At 39.5% G+C, this 19,375-nt stretch overlaps 1 protein-coding gene across 1 annotated transcript in view; it reads left to right on the top strand.

Moving 5' to 3' along the window:
- LOC136857018 (uncharacterized) overlaps positions 1-19,375 on the top strand; it is a 164,203-nt gene that overhangs the window by 45,950 nt on the left and 98,878 nt on the right. Inside the window, exons 6-8 of the mRNA XM_068224959.1 lie at positions 362-514; positions 5,383-5,502; positions 15,915-16,085. Of these exons, the coding sequence (XP_068081060.1) occupies positions 362-514; positions 5,383-5,502; positions 15,915-16,085 (444 nt within the window). The remainder of the gene's footprint in view (positions 1-361; positions 515-5,382; positions 5,503-15,914; positions 16,086-19,375) is intronic.

Genomic DNA, 19,375 nt, shown 5'->3' with positions numbered 1-19,375 from the left:
TAACGAGACTACCAATGATCTCATCATTTGCTCTCGGGGTAAAAATTTATAAATTTTAGGTAGCTGTTTAATCAGGGAACATTTGTTTTCTTTTGATATACCTATTTATGTAGAAAATCTATAATTGTTTTTAATTGATTCTTCCTTCCTTTTTCAAATTTTAAATTGATTCTTCCTTCCTGTTTTAAATTCAATCTAATAATCATTGTAGTCATTTCTTTCTGTCCAAACCCCTTCAAACAACAATCATCTCCACCACATCTTCTAAATATAAGAATATCCATTTTGTCAATATCCTCGTCCAAGCAAAGTGAGTAAGGTTCATAATGATGATGATGAGGACTTTTATATCCAATTTCAGATGGAAAATGGTCAGAATGGAAACCTTGGTCCGAATGCAGTGTGAAATGTGGTCCTGGTATCAAGACACGTAAAAGAGATTGTCTTATAACTGAAAAGAAACGTGAAGTGGAACCTGAATCCATGGAGGGAGTTTCACTGGCTGCTCTAGAAGGTATTATAGACTGTAGTGAAGTGAAATGTCAGAATAGATTTACTTTTATATTTTCCTTAACTTGTCCTTTCTGCTGGTCTTGTAAAACCTTTGGGGAAATACTTGTCTGATAAATTCTGTTAAAGCAAAATACCTACTTGATATAATTAATTGAAACCCATCTACAGATCACCCAGCAGAGATCCAGTTATGATTAGCATCATCATCAATATCATCATCATCTTCATATATGACCTTTGTACAATATACTGAGTTGGTGGAGATGCAGAGCAACTGCAGCTTTGGACTTCAAAGTTTGCTACCAGTTCACATGCTACAGTAACTAGCTATTCTTGAAACACAATGTAGAGAACTTTTTATAGCTGAAGGTCAGTCACTACTGATCTGCATTTAGGGCAGTCACCCAGGTGGCAGATTTCCTATCTGTTGTTTTCCTAGCCTTTTCTTAAATGATCGCAAAGAAATTGGAAAATTATTGAACCTTTATCTTGGTAGGTTATTCCAATCCCTAACTCCCCTTCCTGTAAACCAGTGGCAGTTTCTGGTATAGTGCAATGGAGCAATGAACCTCCAGTTTATATCAAATTGTACTCAACTACTTAATATTCATAACTCCCATGTCAATCTCGAAGCTCTTGCTTAGCCCATCTATCCGTAATATACTCGTACTCCTGTGAAATGCGCACGTTCCGTGGCTGGTTACTTGTCTGGAATGAACCCCCTTGGAAGGCGATCTCTCCGTCCATACCTAGGCGAAGGGAGTGGCGAGGTGCGGGGGGACATCGGCCGGCACGTAGACAAGACCAGGATATTGCAGAAACAGATATCCGAGCTTTATGCATGCGCAATTTGCCACTCTCTCAAGTCGCGTTGTCGGAGGTGTTGGGGGTAAGTATGTGCCTGCCATCTGTTGCCCTTACAGGAATTCAGGTAGCAGAAAATAGTGCACATAACTAGCGCTAGTGTTGAAGAGCATCATTACTACCAGCAGCACATTAAACTGCCCAATTCCAATTGATGTCTTTTCCCAAATACATCAGTACTTACTTAGCATCTATTCATTTGCCTTCTTTGGAATAATTACTTTTTGGAGAGAAAATTAACGTAAAAATCACCAAGACAGAGAGTAGCAGGAATGTAATACCAATGAAAACACTAATTGCCTAACTATAGGAGTTCTTAAAATTGAGTTACCAACATTGTGAACAGTGCGAACATACATCCTGAAGTTTACTCATGTTTTTCAAGTGTGATGCTAGTGTTTACAAAAGTTTGCAATAGTTATCATAATTTGTATTATTATTGTACGCTGTGCAAGCGTGTGAGTGTTTTTCTGCACCGTTGTGCCATTCAGAAACTTAATTTTTAGGACATAAATAAGTTACAATATTTTGTCCGTGTGTGTATTTTTGTGCACTGTAGTTGCATCCATAATCTTTGTTCCCGGGAAAGGTAAGGAGCTACATAATGAGTTTGAACGGTGATATGATACTTAAGAAGACAAACTTTTCTTCTCTCTCTCTCTCTCTCTTGAGCGTAAACTTAAGATTAAGGATACCAGCGGACGCCCAATGCCTGATCTTGATATAACGAGGCATCCTAAAAGTAAAAGTAATGAAATCGTGCGTAAATTCAGAATGGATATATAAAAGAACCAGGTGGATCTATGGGTGCGAAATTACTAACATGGTGATTCTTTTTAATGATTCATGAATGATGAAAGTGAAGGGACTTGGACCAAAGTCGGAATGGTAGATTTAGGACATTTGTCCCAAAAAAAATAAAGAAACACAAAAGTTCTAAATCTCATATGCTTGCCCAGTTACAATTCGATCTCCTGGGGAGACTCGATAACCATCAGTAATCTGACTGTGCTTACAGGCAGTCTGTGGAAAAAGACAACGATCAAGTACAGAAAAATCGTTATGTGCTGTGTAAAGTTCTGTGGTGCATTTGAGATGGCATTGTGCGGGCATGACAAAACAAGTGAATAATCAAATCCTGACATATTTCGAGGCCTCGTTAATTTTGGTTCTGAAACTGACGTTGCATTAAGAGACCATCTGTCCAAAGCTACTGCTTTCAAAAGCACCTCAAAAGACATTCAAAATAATTTGCTTTCGTGCATGTACGAAATCTGTCATGAGAAAAGAAGAAAAAAAGAAACCACCACAGCGCACTTCATTTCGGTAATCACAGATGGGACCACCGATATATCAACTACAGCACAATTTGTTTTCATTCTTCCCAACGGTAAGCCAGTTGAAAGATTCCAGGGTTTCCTCTCACCCTCTGGTCATGATGCTAAGACAATAGCAGAGTGTTAAAATTTTCTTCGAGCGAAGTTGTGGATAACCCAGATAAGTTGATTTCACAAGGTTACGATGGAGCAAATGTAATGAGTGGTCACCATTCAGAGTGCAAGTTCTCATCAGGGAAGATTTTAGGCATGTACATTATGTTCACTGTTATGCCCATTTTTTGAACTTAGTCATGGCACAGGTGACAGGGGGAAGAGGAGATACTGAGGGGGAGATTTTTCCTTCTGTTGAACCCCCAGTAACGAAAGTCACGTGCCGCCACTGCTATAAATGAATATTTTCCCCAATTTGGCCCCTTGAATTCCAACTTTATCTTCATATTGTGATCTTTCCTACTTTTAAAGACACCACTCAAACTTCACATCTGCTGATGTCCTCCCACGCCATCTCTCTACTGACAGCTCAGAACATACCACTTAATCGAGCAGCTCGTCTCCTTTCTCCCAAGTCTTCCCAGCCCAAACTTTGCAACATTTTTGTAACGCTACTCTTTTGTCAGAAATCACCCAGAACAAATCGAGCTGCTTTTCTTTGGATTTTTTCCCAGTTCTTGAATCAAGTAATCCTGGTGAGGGTCCCATACACTGGAACCATACTCTAGTTGGGGTCTTACCCAAGACTTATATGCCCTTATGCCCTCTCCTTTACATCCTTACTAAAACCCCTAAATACCCTCATAATCATGTGCAGAGATCTATACCCCTTATTAACAATCATATTTATGTGATTACCCCAATGAAGATCTTTTCTTATATTAACACCTAGGTACTTACAATGATCCCCAAAAAGAACTTTCACCCCATCAACACAGTAATTAAAACTGAGAGGACTTTTCCTATTTGTGAAACTCACAACCTGACTTTAACCCCTTTTATCATCATAGCATTGTCCACCATCCATCTTACAACACTATCGAGGTCCAGCCGCTCACAATCTTGTAACTTATTTATTACTCTGTACAGAATAACATCCTCTGCAAACAGTCTTATCTCTGATTCCACTTCTTTACACATATCAAGGTCTCTAATCCACTCACGGAAAATCAATAAGCCAGCACATGTGCTCTGCGCTCTGTTCAGTGAACTCAACTGTCAACTGTCAAGCGACATCTCGACAGAAACTTATGAATATTTAAAAAATAGAGTTATAATTATCGTCGAGCATAAACAGTTGTATGCAACTTACCAACAATGGTAATTAAGACGCTCGTATGGAAATTATAAAACTCACTTCACTCATTTTATAAACATACCTATGTCTTAATTATTGCCATTATACGCTTGTTGCATAATGTACTAATATTATATTATATTATATTATATTATATTATATTATATTATATTATATTATATTATATTATATTATATTATATTATATTATATTATATTATATTATATTATATTAATGTACTGGAACAGAAAAGTACTTTGTAGATAATGTATGCTGTGTGCATTATTTGGGAGGTGGTGGCTGGTCCCATCATCGCTGTCCTGAGAATGGTTTACTGTGTTTTCCTGTTCTCCTCACTAAAGCAAATGCCGGGATGGCCACTCTCCTCTCACCTTCACCTCACCTCAAATCACCACTACACATTTCCTGGCCTGAGAGAGGGCATCAATCTCTAAAAGAACTGCTGTACCCCTTCAGGGAATGGAATGAAAGCTAAAGAAAATTAAGCATAAATAATAAAAGAGAAGAAGGTGATATGTAGTCTCAGCCATACATCACCCAGAGGACTCATGATCTACCTCTATGATACCTTCTAAATCATAAAATCAAACCAAACCCCATGGTGTAACAGCTCCGATGGGCCTTGGCCTACCAAGCGACCGCTGCTCAGCCCAAAAGCCTGCAGATTATGAGGTGCCGTGTGGTTAGCACAACAAATCCTCTCGGCTATTATTCATTGTTTTCTAGACCGGGGCTGCCATCTCGCAGTCAGATAGCTCCTCAATTATAATCACGTAGGCTGAGTGGACCTCGAACCAGCCCTCTGATCCAGGTAAAAATCCCTCATATGACCAGGAGTCAAACCCAGGGCCTCTGGGTAAGAGGCAGGTATGCTACTCCTACACTCCAGGGCCAGCACCTCCTAAATCATGCTTAAATTATATTATTTCCTCTTTAGAGTGTCCAGCAATAAACAGGATGTTATGATTAATTTAATGTGGCAGATGGATACTGTTACCTCTTTCTTCACTTATATATTCCTTCTGCATTAAGCTTAACCTTACTCTTGCAATCATCTAGTTGAATTATTTTGGGGAGTTTAAAAAAAGTTACCACCCTTCCTCCAACAGTCTTAGGTTTGATAGTTCACTACGTGTCCACAGCAAGAGATTTTAAAACAACAAAAGAACACCATAAGCTCTCAAGAACTGTGCTAGAGATACCTAGTCTAGCACTTAATGTCAGCTCACCATTGGCAATGTTAACTAGGACCTGTGTTTGATTAAACTGAGTACCTATGTAAAACAGCAGCTAATCTGAAAACATGTGAATGTATTTGTAAACAACCACTCGTGAGTTTTTGTAACTACTTTACAGGTGAAAACATAGATGAAGTCAAATCATTATCTAAGAGAGAAGGACAAACTCTGCTGTCTGGAACTGCATGTTCTGGACCAAGTGAGGAAGTTGAGGAATGCATGAAGGAGGATTGTTCAGGTAATGATTTCATATCTGTATAAAAGGATGGTTAGAGTAAATTGCAGCTTTTCATTACAGATTCAAATTCTTTAGAATAAGTGAAACAGGAGTGACCTACATGCTTACAGACCATGAAGAGAAGATAATATTATAACACTTCATAATACCTAGGTAATTATTATGTTCCATTAAACATTATCAGGTTTACCATCTAGTTTGAGTTAAAATATTATTAACAGTTTTCATAATTAGTATATATGTTTGTGTATATGTCTAGCCCTTAGTCCTGTAATATCTGGCCCCTTTTCTTATTATTTACCAGCAGTTACCCACGGCTTCTCTCGCATGGATTTCGTAATTTGATAAAAGTAATCGTTCCTCAGCATTGTACAAAGACATTATCTGAAAATCCCTAAAGTATAAGAACTCACCAAAAAATTGAGCTTCATTTACCCCAGAAACTCTTTGTAAACCACGTTTGTGGTATTGCCTTATGGGGCTAAGATGACCATGTGACATAGAACTGTACACGTGAGAATGTCTTCTCTCAAGTAAAAATAAATTTTAAAAGTTTCTTTATTTTTAAAGGAGATTTCAAATACCTAATTCCACATCTGAAAAATCTTCTGGTTTTGAGATATAAGTATTCCCATGAAAAGAATTCAACCCCATTATCAACCCTTCCTCCACCCCCACCTAGGTGGATTTACCAAAACCAAAAAAGACATGTTCTTTTTATTTTTAAAGGACTTTCCAAGTACCAAGTTTCATGTCTGTAACATGTTAAGTTTTTGACATGTCTGTCTGTTAGGTCAGCAGCCCAGAGGCTGGTTGGATCCTCAAATAGCACCACCAAAGGTTATGCGGTTATAAGGAAACCGCAAAAACCAATGGCAGCACCAAAATGAGGCGTACTAGGCAAGACGAGGAGTGAGGTAGTTTGCCATTGCTTTCCTCACTGGGTCAGAAAGTGCTATTGCAGCACGACTGACCCTATGAGAAACACCTTTCATAACACTCAGATGCACTAGTCGTGCTCTGAATGTCATTACTCAGCACAACCCATACCCCAGCAGCTTCCATATTGTCATAGCCATGGATGAGACTAGGATTTCGGTGGAAGCTACACTTTACTCTGGCCTGCGCCAAGAGATGGATGCAAAAGTACTGTATCCATCAAGAAATGGCAGCAGGCAAAGGTTTTTGACATATACTGTAGATATTCTGGTACTCATTTAAAAAAAAAATTCACCTGCTTTACCTGCTTTTTCAATTCTCTTCAGCCCCTTATGTTTTTTTGAAAACAAAAAATACATGTTTCTTTATTTTTAAAGGAGATTCCAAATACCAGTTCTCACGTCTGTAACATCTTCAATTTTTGAGATATAAGAATGCTCATAAAAAGTTCAACTTTTTCATCAGTTCTTTCCACCCCCTCCTCCCTTAAGTGAATTTTCCAAAAACAAAGAATATGTGTTTATTCATAAAGGAGCTCCCAAATACCAATTATCACAACTGAGATATCTTCAGTTTTTGAGATATTTTTATCCTCATGAAAATAATTCAACTCCTATTTCTCACCCACTACCCCAAAGTTGGTCCCGCCCCACAAAATGCATGTTTTTTTAATTTTTAAAGGAGATTCCAAATACCCATTTTCACGCCTAACATCTTTAGGTTTTTTTAGATACCGTATAAGTATCCTCATTCAAATAATTCAACTAATGTTTCAATCTTTTCATCCCCTTTACCAATTTTTACATCTGTAACATCTTCAGTTTTGACATATCAGTATCCTAATAAAAATAATTCAACTCCCTTTTCAGTCCCTTTTACCCCCACTTTAAGTGGTTTTTCCAAAAACAAAATAATACCTGTTTTTTTATTTGTAAAATATTAAAAATACCAATGTTCACATCTGTAACATGTTAAGTGATCAGTCCAACAATCATCAATATTTCTTGCTGTTCTGGTAATAGTATGTCCTTCTTATCACAATGCCGTGTAATGACATAATCAAGAATGTGCCATTGCTTGGATCGAGGATGCATCCACGTGGTCTTGAAGCAGTTAGGCAGTCGAAACTGAGTGTTGGTGATGAAAAGTTCATGATCTGCACATAGTCTGAGAAGCAATAGTCCATTTGCATTACAATTGCCAACTCCATGCTTACCCATCACATGACGATGAGATAGGAAAGAGCTAGGAATAGGAAGGAAGCGGCCGTGGCCTTAATTAAGGTACAGCCCAGCATTTGCCTTGTCTGAAAATGGGAAACCACAGAAGACCATCTTCAGGGCTGCCGACAGTGGAGTTCCTACCCACTATCTCTCGAATGCAAGCTCACAGTTGCACACCCGTAACCACACGGTCAACTTGCACGGTTCTGGAAGACTTTATGGGAGGAAATCTCACAAAGGGCTCCCCATTAAGAGGGTAGTTTCACAAGTTGTCATGTGATTTTACAGCCATCAACATGATTTTCACTATTATACACAATTTTCATGGATTCCACCGTGCACTTTAGTATCTCAACTGTCATATTCCAACCTTTGTTTTTGAGGGAGGTCCCCTAGAAAAGTGTATGTCTGGCATCCCAGGCTCTTCTATCCGAGACAAAACTGATATCTGTTCAAACTCAGAACATATACCTTTCACTCACATTGATCATGAGTACTGGGCTGCCTCTTTGGCCAACTACATTGTACCAAAGTTCATCTTTTCCACCATAGTTATTGAGAATTTCATTCATTTCTCTGAGCTCAGGCCTCCTATATATGAGCCATGGAGAGAGGTGTCCAAATATTATAAAGTCCCCAGGAGGTAGGCTGCCTGTTGGTCTGCAGGTTCATTTCCAGGTTGTCTAAAGCAGCCCATACTTTTTGTTGGTCCCCTATCTGCTCCTTGGGAATGCATCCTCTTAAGGTTTAACAGCCTCCCCCCCAAGGGACACAAACACTGCCGACCCTTAAATTTTCCTCGCCAGAAATAACACATTCAATAGGGATGGCATGGCATGTGCAAAATGCACAGATCATGATGCACCCATGACATTTAGTGGTGCAGCACAACTGTGTATCATGTGCACTAGTCCTAATCCTAGGAGGAAGCACATTAAGGAAGGACATAGTGAAAGTGTTTTGACTCACCATTCAGGTACACAGATGGCTTAAGAATGTCTCCATGCAGAATATAGCTGCTATACCAGTACATTTGTAACTTTGATTGGGGGAGAATTGTGATATATTGAAACTGCATATTATCCTTCCAAGACAATGGTGTTTATGTTAAGTATGTTATGAAACAGTATTTAACATTTAACATATTGATGGTGTCACCAGTTAACATTTAACACTTTTAACATTTAACTTGTTGTTAAATGTTAATCAGTGGAGACTGGCCTTTAGGATAGAAAGCAATCTCAGCGATATGCATATGGAATTAGTGGGTTGAGAAAGAATGAACTCACAGTTGTGAAGGATTATAATGGTACCAAGTGAGTTGACTGTTCAGTTTGGGACATGTAGCTGCTAGCTTGCATTTGGGAGATGGTGGGTTCAAAATGCACCATCAGCAACCTTGAAGATAGTTTCCCATTTTCACTCCAGGCAAATGCTGGGGATGTACGTTAATGAAGGCCATGGACATTTATCCCATCCTTGCCAAGAAACCTTTCTGAGTTGGTGCAATATTAAAATGCTAGCAAAAAGATATATATTCCAGGATCCTGTCATACCATTGAACAAGAAGGCAGATATCTTGTGTGCATGGCTCTTATGACACATCACAAAAAGTCACTCAGGAATCCAGGTGTGCTGCATATTAATCAGTCTCCACACTCATATTTCAACATCATCTGCAGCTTTCAAGGCGCCCATTGCTTTGGTTCCTCTGACTTCATACCACAGGTGTTTAGGGCTGCAATATGGCCTGGAATGTTGCACATGGTACAAGGAATAGCATGAAATAATTTTCTCTGATATATCTCACTTCGGCTAATGATATCACAATAAACTGAGCAGACCTGCTTTCTATATTATTATACCAGACCAGCATTCAGCATTATTATATGGGGTGCCACTTGATTCTAGTCCTATTCCTGCCTAGTACACATTTCTAGCAATACCACCAAGACTCACAAACAAAATACGATACTTTTTAGATATGTTCCTAATACTCTGCTTTACCATTAGATTTAAATGGTGCATTTTTAATTGAAGACCATTTAGATGGCCTTTATAACTATTTGGGCAGATATCCGCTACGGTAATGGAGTAAGTCCGTACAGCCAGCGACTCAATGTGGAGTGTCGGGCGGTGGTAAATAACTTGACTCCCTAAAGAGGCCAACGGCATTAGGTGGATGATCCCCTTTAGGTAGGTTGATGGTCCCTCAGTGTAGGAAATAACACAGGAACCCGTCACAAGTGTTTGGCCCAATGGCGAAACGAGTGAAGGAGGAATCCACTCACTCTAATGGTTCCCAACAGTAGTGGAGGCAGAAGAGGTCATGTTAGATGAACTGGCTGTAGTACCTCAGTAGTACTTTGAGTCTGTGGCAGTTCGTTGCAGTCTCAGTGTTTGATCTTGCACGTCTCATTCCACAGGACATGGCTCCAAGATCACAGTGCATGGGTCACTTCCTGGCAAGCTGAGATCCACCTTAAACAAGCCCACGCCAGTGGCACTTCTTCCAAATGTCACTTACTATTTTCAAAGACCAGCAGCGATGGGATATGGATGGTAGGGGCAGGTTAGAGGTGAAACTGGAAGCCCCTAGTTGACCTACACGTTGGCAGCAGATGTGTGATGGTTGTCCCCCTGAGACCCTGTGACTACTCATGAATTCAGTCCTGCATCTGTGTTTGGGCAGGCCTGTTTAGGATTACTGCTGCCCACCCCACATGGGGAAGGCCCTAGAAAAGGTGGGCTAAACGTCGGAAGTCACATCATATATCCGGCTGGGCAGCCACGCCCAGCGGGTCACCCCTCATGCGGTCAGAAATCAAAAGCAGGAAAGAGTCACACTCTGAAAACTGGAACAGGGAATGTGAGAACTTTACTTGATGTGTCAGATAATGACAGGCCTGAGAGAAGAACAGTTCTCATTACCCATGAGCTCTCTAGACTCAGCATTGATGCTGTTGCTCTGAGTGAACCCAGACTGTCCATGGAAGGCAAAATTACTGAGTTTGGTTCAGGATATACCATCTTCTGGAAGGGAAATGATGAGCAAAATTGTTGCATCCGTGGTGTGGGAAGGCTAAACTGATTATTGATCACCAACTTACTCCCACTCCAATCAGCAAAAGACTTATGACTCTCTGCATTCCACTCTCAGGAGGTACTTTTATGATGCGCATATCTGCCTGCTCCAATCTTAGATTCTGATGATGAAGTAAAGGATGAGTTCTACAATCAGCTGAGCACAACTATCACCAAGGTACCATCTGCAGATAAGCTCTTACTCCTTGGCAATTTTAATGCCAGAGTTGGTAGAGATAATAGACTACGGTATGTCAAAATGTGATGGTTAAGCAAGGAGTTGGCAATTGTAATGCATCTGCCCATCTTTGTGCAGAACAGGAACTCTTCATCACCAATGCTCAGTTTTGACTGCCTAACCACTTCAAGGCCACGTAGATGCATCCTCGATCCAAGCATTGGCACATTCTTGATTATGTCATTACACAGTATTGTGATAAGAAGGACATACTTATTACCAGAACTGCAACAAATATTGATGATTGTTGAACTGATCACAAACTCCTTACTTATCAACTCAGGATCTCCATATGCCCTAAACTACCTAGGCATCTTCAAATCTTGACCGGAAGAAAGTTTAACATGTTTAAACTTCAAGATGAATCCTTTGCACAGAATTTCAGAATATGATCAATGTACAACTAACAGGTAACCCATTTAGCACAAATGATGTTCAGAAAGAATGGACCACTTTGCAGAAGATAATCTAGAAGTCAGCTGAGGAAATCATTGGTTTTGTAAAGCAGAAGAGACAAGACTGGTTTGATGACAACAATGAGGAAATTTTGTGTCACAACAATGCAGAAAGGCAAGCCCATCTATCCCATGTTCAAGATCCTTCCTCTAACATGAAGAAAGCATGTCAGACAAAGATAAGAGAAATTAAAAATACCTGGTGGCAACAGAAAGCCCAGGAAATTTCAGAAACTATCTGATGCTCAGGACCTGAGGAACTGTTATGCAGGAATAAAAGAGCTATATGGTTCATTTTACTCTTCAACAGGTACAATGGAAACAGCTAACAACTCATCCGCTCTTACTGACAGCCATGAAATCCTACAGCATTGGAAGGAGCATTTCTCCAGCCTTCTAAATCATCCTTCCACTGCTGATGAAGACTTTCTTCGTGATGTGCTTCAGCATCCCGAACAACCATGGATGGCAGTTCCGCCAACTTACCGAGAATTCAGTGCAACTCTCAATTGTCTGAAACACAGAAAAGCACCTGGCCCAGATAACATCCCTCTGGAGTTAATTCAAGCTGGTGGTCAATCACTCAAAATGAGGGTTTTCACTCTCATCCTCAAAATTTGGGAAGTCAGAGAAGTCCCTGGCAAACTAAAAAATGCCACTGTCATCATAATTTTAAAGAAAGGTGATCACAGTGTATGTGGTAACTATTGCGGTATATCACTAGAGTCTCGCTCATCCGACCTTCGCTTATCCGACATTCCGTGTTATCCGACACTGGTAGACTTAATTCGAACTTTTGGTGGAGACAGGGACATCTGGTGTGGAGGGTGCGTCCGTGGGACAAGCACTGGCCTGACTGCTGGCGGTAGGACCGGTTTCTTTCTCAAGGACAGGTGCAGTGACTCCTTAGTCATTATTCATTGTAGTATTGGTTTGGATGCATATGTTATAGTTTTCAAATCCTCGGTGAGTATGGCGAGTAAACAGAAGAAAGTGGTTGTTTCTATGGAAGAGAAGTTGAGTGCATTAAAGGGACTGGACAAAGAGGAAGCTCTTCAAAAAGTTGCTCCAGATTATGGTGTTGGACGTGTTACAGTGGGAGACTGGAAAAAAAGAGGGAAGAAATTGAAAAGTAGTGCTGTACCAGAGCAACAAGTGATGCACTGAAAATTAGAAAAACAATGAAAAAATGTGAGTACGAAAAAGTAAGTGAAGCACTATTTCTTTGGTTCACTCAACACCGAGAAAAGGGCCTGCCAATATCTGCCCCATTCTGCAAGAAAATGCTATGTATTTCCAGAAGGAGTTTAATGAAGGGGACCCTAATTTTACTGCCAGTGCTGGGTGACTTGATCGGTGGAAAAAACAGTACGGCATTAGGCAGCTTTATATCTATGGAGAAAAACTGTCAGCTAAATCTGATGAGGTTGTGAAATTTAAAAAGGAATTTCAGAAAATAATTCTTGCTGAAGTATTAACCGGTGATCAGATTTTTAATTGTGATGAGACTGGGCTAAATTTCAAGATGCTGCCATCAAAAACTCTCGCAGCCCAAGCCGAGATGTCTGCACCTGGCTACGAGCGTAGTAAGGAAAGAGTTAAGTGTTCTTGCCTGTAGTAATGTTACTGGGAACTTAAAAGCAAAATTGCTTATGATCGGTAAAGCAAAGAAGCCTAGGGAATTTAAAAACATTTCTGTTAATGCTCTTCCAGTCCATTACATGAATCAGAAGGCTGCCTAGATGTCTGTTGACATCTTTAAAGACTGGTTTTTTACACAGTTTGTTCCAGATGTAGAAACATTTCTAGCTTCAAACAATCTCCCTAGAAAAGCTCTTCTTCTACTGGACAATGCTCCATCACACCCAAATGCAGAGCAACTTAGAAGTGATGACATAAAAGTCATGTTCCTCCCTCCTAATGCGACATCATATGTCAGCCAATGGACCAAGGTGTGCTGGAAACATTGAAGAGGAAATATCAGCGGAAACTCCCTTCATCCCTGATAGAGGAAATGGACAATGGCAACGACATGATAGAAAAGTTAAAACGAATCAACATGAAAGACGTGGCATACTGGATAGTGCAGTCTTGGGAAGAGTTGAAACAACAACATTAGAAAGTCTTGGAACATATTGGTGAGTGAGGTTGAACATCGAGAGGAGGTGGCACAAGAAGACATGGAAAATGTTATGCGCTTACTGAATTGCATTCCTGGCTGTGAGGATGCTACGACTGAAGATGTAAGTGGTCTGCACAAGATCAGCTGTTTGAACTAACTGACCCTGGTATTATTGATTTTGTGAATACTAATGAAAATGAGGATGAAGAAGAAGAAGAAGAAGAAGAAGAAGAAGAAGAAGAAGAAGAAGAAGAAGAAGAAGAAGAAGAAGAAGAATGAGGAATTGAAGAACAAAAGGAGAAAATGTTGACTCACAGTTACGGATTAAGTGCATTGGAAATAGCCGTAACATACGTCGAGCAACAGCCGGAAGCAAGCGCAATGGAGGTGTTGATTTTTCGTCGATGGCGGGATCTCTCAGCAAGAAAACGTGAATGAGCAGCATGCAGACATTGTTGACAAGTTTCTTTTTGTAAGACATACTGTAAAACTGAATTGATAATTCATTAAATAGAGTACCGTAAAACATGTCATTGTTTTAGTGCTAGAGTATAGCCTTTCTGTTTGTTTCAGTTCATTTTCAAAAGTATTCTGTATTATCCGATATTTTTGGTGATCCGACGTACTCCAGGTCCCGTTTAGATCGGATAATCGAGACTCTACTGTACTATTTATTGTAGGTAAATTTCTTGCAAGAATTCTGCTTAACCACCTCCAGTTATCTCTGAGAGAGTCCTCCCAGAGTCTCAGTGTGGGTTTCGAACTTCCATAGGCACAACTGATCTGATCCTTTGTCCAAGGCAACTTCAGGAACAATGCAGAGAGCAACAGAATCCTCTTTTCTTAGTTTTTTATGACCTGGAAAAGGCATTTGACTCTGTTCCAAGACCTACTATATGGGCGGTACTGAAACACTCAGCATTTTGTTGATCTGGTTCTCAGGCCCTCCATGATGGCATGACTGGACAGGTTTGCCATCAGAACAGGATCTCAGATGAATTTCCTATTACTCATGAACTGAAACAGGGGTGTGTACTTGCTCCAACATTATTTGCATTATATTTGGCTGCCATGCTACATGAATCTTCTATGAACAACTCAGATGTGGAGGCTCATCCAGGTTACAAAGGTAACCAAAATGCTGTATGCAGATGATGCTCCATCACCTACACTCACACCAGAGGAATTGCAACAGTCAGTTAACTGCTACAAGGGTGCACGTGTTCGTTTTAGTCTCACCATTAACGTTCAAAAGACCAAGGTCCTGGCACGACCCTGGCATATTTCAACATCTCCATCTCAGATACTCCACTGGAGCAGGTAGACCACTTTTCGTACTAGGGTAGTATCCTACCTGGGTGCTGTAACTGTGAGTAAGATGTGGAGAAGAGAATTGGTGCTGCCCATGCAGCATTTGGACTACCTCAACAGTAGCGAGGGGCGCAGAGGGGCGAAGGGCAAAAACTGTATAGACAACAAAAAGTACCCAGGATTGTGGGATATAGCGGCGGGGTGGAATATAAATCAAAACTGAAAAAGAACGTACAAAATGGTAAGTTTTGATGCTCTCTGAGTGAATTTCGACAGAGAAGTAACACCAAACTTAAGTGTGGTAATAATAGCTTCTTTTTTTTTTTGAGATTTCGATTCAATACTATACAATAAAACTTTCATCAAAGAAACAATTACACATGTATTACAATTAAATATACGTAAGGCATAATAATACAATTAAAATCATTTATTATTTGACTACACACTAAAAACTAACATATACTAAAGAGTCTGCCAGACTGACGAATGCATGCGGCAAGCAGGCGAATCATACCCCAGTGTCCATAACTTTGGCGAAAAGAAACCTGTTACCCTTCCTCACAGCACATACAAAGTCTTCACTACTTGCTTTGGCGCTATACAAATCGGTTAGCCACAACAAACAACATTTTGTGCGTATTTCCGCCAAAATGTTTGTTAATAATTTAAGAAAATAAAGTAAGAGCTGATTAGACAACAGGGCTTGTACAGCTTGCCTTTTCTTAAAAGAATTCCTAGTTTCAGCCAGCTAAAATGGATTAAAAGTACAATGTTTTCTCCAAAATGTGGGTGGGGGCAACCATCCCCTCCCAATCGCCGCTACTGCACCGCAATCATATACTGTATGGATCCACCAGTATGCACCCTCTAGCGGCAGTAGAATGCACTGTAGGCAGCATGATTCCAGATACCTGTCTCCTCCACCCCTTCCAGCTGCCATCTGGGCTACACATGGTGGTGGTTAAAATAATGTGTGTGTGGTTTTATTTATTTCTCTCTAATGATCTCAGATTGTATGTGATTTTAATGATTTACAGTGGATGGTGGATGGTCAGCATGGGAAGTATGGCAACCATGCTCCGCTGAGTGTGGCATTGGAGCACAGTCCCGCAGTCGTAGCTGTAGCAATCCAGCACCACAAGGTGGGGGTGTTCTATGTACGGGAACCATCACTGAAGTGCGCCACTGTTTCAAACGACCATGCACAGGTTTGCCAGCATGCTCATATTAAAATAATTTCTTCAGTATTGAGATCGTAGCTTTCAAAAGTGCAAAACATTATAATCTCAAAAGTACCCTTGTCAAATCTGCTTAGATAGAACTTCAGAATGGCTCCTAGGTTAGCACTGCAAGAGTGCACTGCAGCAGAACATACCCGGCATGGAGGGCACACTCACACAGTGTTACCAACTGTTGACAAAAATGCCAGGAGAGAGGGGAGGGCACATGTCCTCTCTAGTGACAAAACCCATTGGCCTAACACGTCAGGAGTGCTTAGCATAGAGCCTCTCAAAGTGAAACCATGATGAATAAATTTTAGCCAATAACAGTGGTCATTCAACTGGCTACTTTGCAAAATGTTGGTTGATTTGTGATATTTTGCTATATAAGTAAACATATTTCGAAGGGCAAGACATTGGTTCCCTGGCATTGCTAATGAACTCATCTACCTTACCTACATGTAATATGAGGTAAGATTTCAGAGATTCATCTTCCTAAATTGTGTACTTAAGGCTTAGGACCTATTCTGAAGTTTTACCTCCACTTCTTTCTATTTAATCAATGAATCAATGAATTGATTACGTGGAACCAAAACCTTTGCTATAGACATATTCTCTCGTTGGAAATCAACCAGAATGAATTGTGTTGCTTTCCGTTGGATCCTTTCCCATTCTTGAATCAAGTAATCCTGGTGAGAGTCCCATACACTGGAACCATACTCTGACTGGGGTTTTACCAGAGAGTTATACACCCTCCCCTTCACATCCTTACAACAGCAGTCATAACTATATGAAGAGATTCGTAATCTTTATTTACAATCCTATTTATATGATTTCCCTAATGAAGATCTTTCCTTACATTAATACCTAGGTATATACAATGATTCCCATGAGTTATTGTGACCCCCCATCAACACAGTTAATAAACTGAGAGAACTTCTCCTCTTGGTGAAACATACAACCCAACAATTCATCCTGTTTACTGTCATACCATTGTGTGCTGTACATCTCACAACTTTGTTGAGGTCTTTTTGCAGTCACTCACTATCCTGTAATTTATTACTCCATACAGTATAATATCATCTGCAAAAATCCTTATCTTTGATTCCAGTTCTTTATTCATACAATTTATATATACAGTAGAACAAACATAAAGGCCCAATAATGCTGCCTTGCAGGCCACCCCTTCATGCTAAATTATTTTCCAAATTCTATTTTCTATAAATTCAGCCGTCCATTCAAGCACTTTTTCTTCTACTCCAATAGCCCTCATTTTCATCAGTAATCTCCCATGATCAGCTCCATCAAAAACCTTGGCTAGGTCAATAGCGATACAGTTTATTTGACCTCCTGGATCTAAAATATCTGCTAGATCTTGCTGGCATCCTGCAAATTGAGCTTCATTGGAATAACTTTCCCTAAACCTGTACTGCCTTCTATCAAAACAAGCTGGTAATTTTGCAAATGTGTCTAATGTAATAAGAAAGAATGCTTTCCAACAGCTTACAAGCAACACATGCCAAGCTGACTGGCCTATACTTATCCACTTCATGTTTATTATCCTTTCCTTTGTACATTGGGCTTCTATAGCAACTCTCTATCAATATAGATAGCTCCTTCATGCAAACAGTAATCAGATAAATACTTCAAATCATCACCATCATCATCATGAATTCTTTCCAGTGAGCCAGGTATGATGGTTTTAAATGATGTGCCTCCATTTATAATGGACTTTGTATGTTTCTTCTCTCTCTATGGCATCCCACATTTCTACTTTCGCCCCTAGGTCTACTCTTATCTGGTCTAATCACCTTTTTCTACGTCATCCAATAGGACTTTGTCCTGGAACAATCTTTCCAAAATATTTCTTTGGAGTTTGAGTCGCATGCATCTGCTTAATGTGTCCTAGCCACTTCAGCCTTGCAACACTGAGCCTTTCTTCCATGATCAGGCTGACCTGTAGGTCTCTTCATATCTGATCATTCCTGATTCTGCCCTTCCTTGTTTTCTGTACAGCTGATCCAAGGAACTTCATTTCACAAGCTTGCAGTTAACTTACTTATTTTTTATGTATGATGCAACTCTCCAGACTATATGTCATGAGGGGCAGGAGATAATTCTTAAACATGGTCTGTTTATGGCCTTTAGTATATACAGTACCCAGAAATCTTATCAATTCCAGCTGATATTCTAGCTTTCAACTTTTGAAAATATATTATAATATTTAATTACTTTTGGAATAGTAAATAAAAAAACAATTGGTTTAAAGAAGTCCAAAGTGATTTGGAGGAATTGAATATTACCATGCAAACCATAGAAAACAGAGGCGAGAAAAGTATTTTGAAGAATAAATGCATCAGGCTTCCTTTGACCACTGTACAGAGGAAACAATATGTTATAACAGATGCGGAGAGGGCAGCCAGGTCAACCAGACTCAAGACTTTTTGGGAGAAGAAAAGGAAGACAAATTTGTTGTAGTCTGATTTAAGTGCTCCAATGTGGGCGTAAACTCTGTAAATAAATAAATAAATAAATAAATAAATAAATAAATAAATAAATAAATAAATAAATATAATATAATATAATATAATATAATATAATATAATATAATATAATATAATATAATATAATATAATATAATATAATATAATATAATATAAATACCATGAGGAGACAGAAGAATTTTGGGACCTATTGGACCAGACCATAGATAACATCCCCAAACACCATGTAAAATTATTAATAGGCGACTTCAACACTCAGCTAGGCAGAGAAAGAAAATACTGTGACATCATCGGAAGATGGCCAGCACACAAGAAAACAAATAAAAATGGAGAGAGACTAATTGACCTGTATAGAAACCATAACTTAATCTCAAAATCTACATGTTTTAAGAGGAAACCTCAAAACTCGAAACATAGAAATACCCTGACTACACTAAAGGAGAATGGCAACTGGATCACAACTGCATGGACAAATACCACCACAAAGAGATCTATAATGTCAAAGTCCTCCGAGGAATAGACACAGGTTCAGATCACTACGTAGTTAAAATTAAAATTAAACTCACTCCCCAGAGGAGACAACAAAAGCAAGCTCCTAAAACTAAAAGAAAAATAGATCCTACCCAGCTAATCAACAACAAAAATTACCAGAAAGCAACTGAAAAAATAAAAATCACAGATAACCTTGAAGACATAGTACACAACCTTAAACAAATTGCAGAAGACCTGGCTCCAATTAAACCACATAAAAAACACCAATGGTGGAACACTAAA

This window comes from Anabrus simplex, chromosome 1 (assembly GCF_040414725.1).
Source record: "Anabrus simplex isolate iqAnaSimp1 chromosome 1, ASM4041472v1, whole genome shotgun sequence".
Taxonomy (NCBI): Eukaryota; Metazoa; Arthropoda; class Insecta; order Orthoptera; family Tettigoniidae; genus Anabrus; species Anabrus simplex.
Note: the sequence above shows the minus strand (reverse complement) of the source record. Positions and strands in the feature narration are given on the sequence as shown.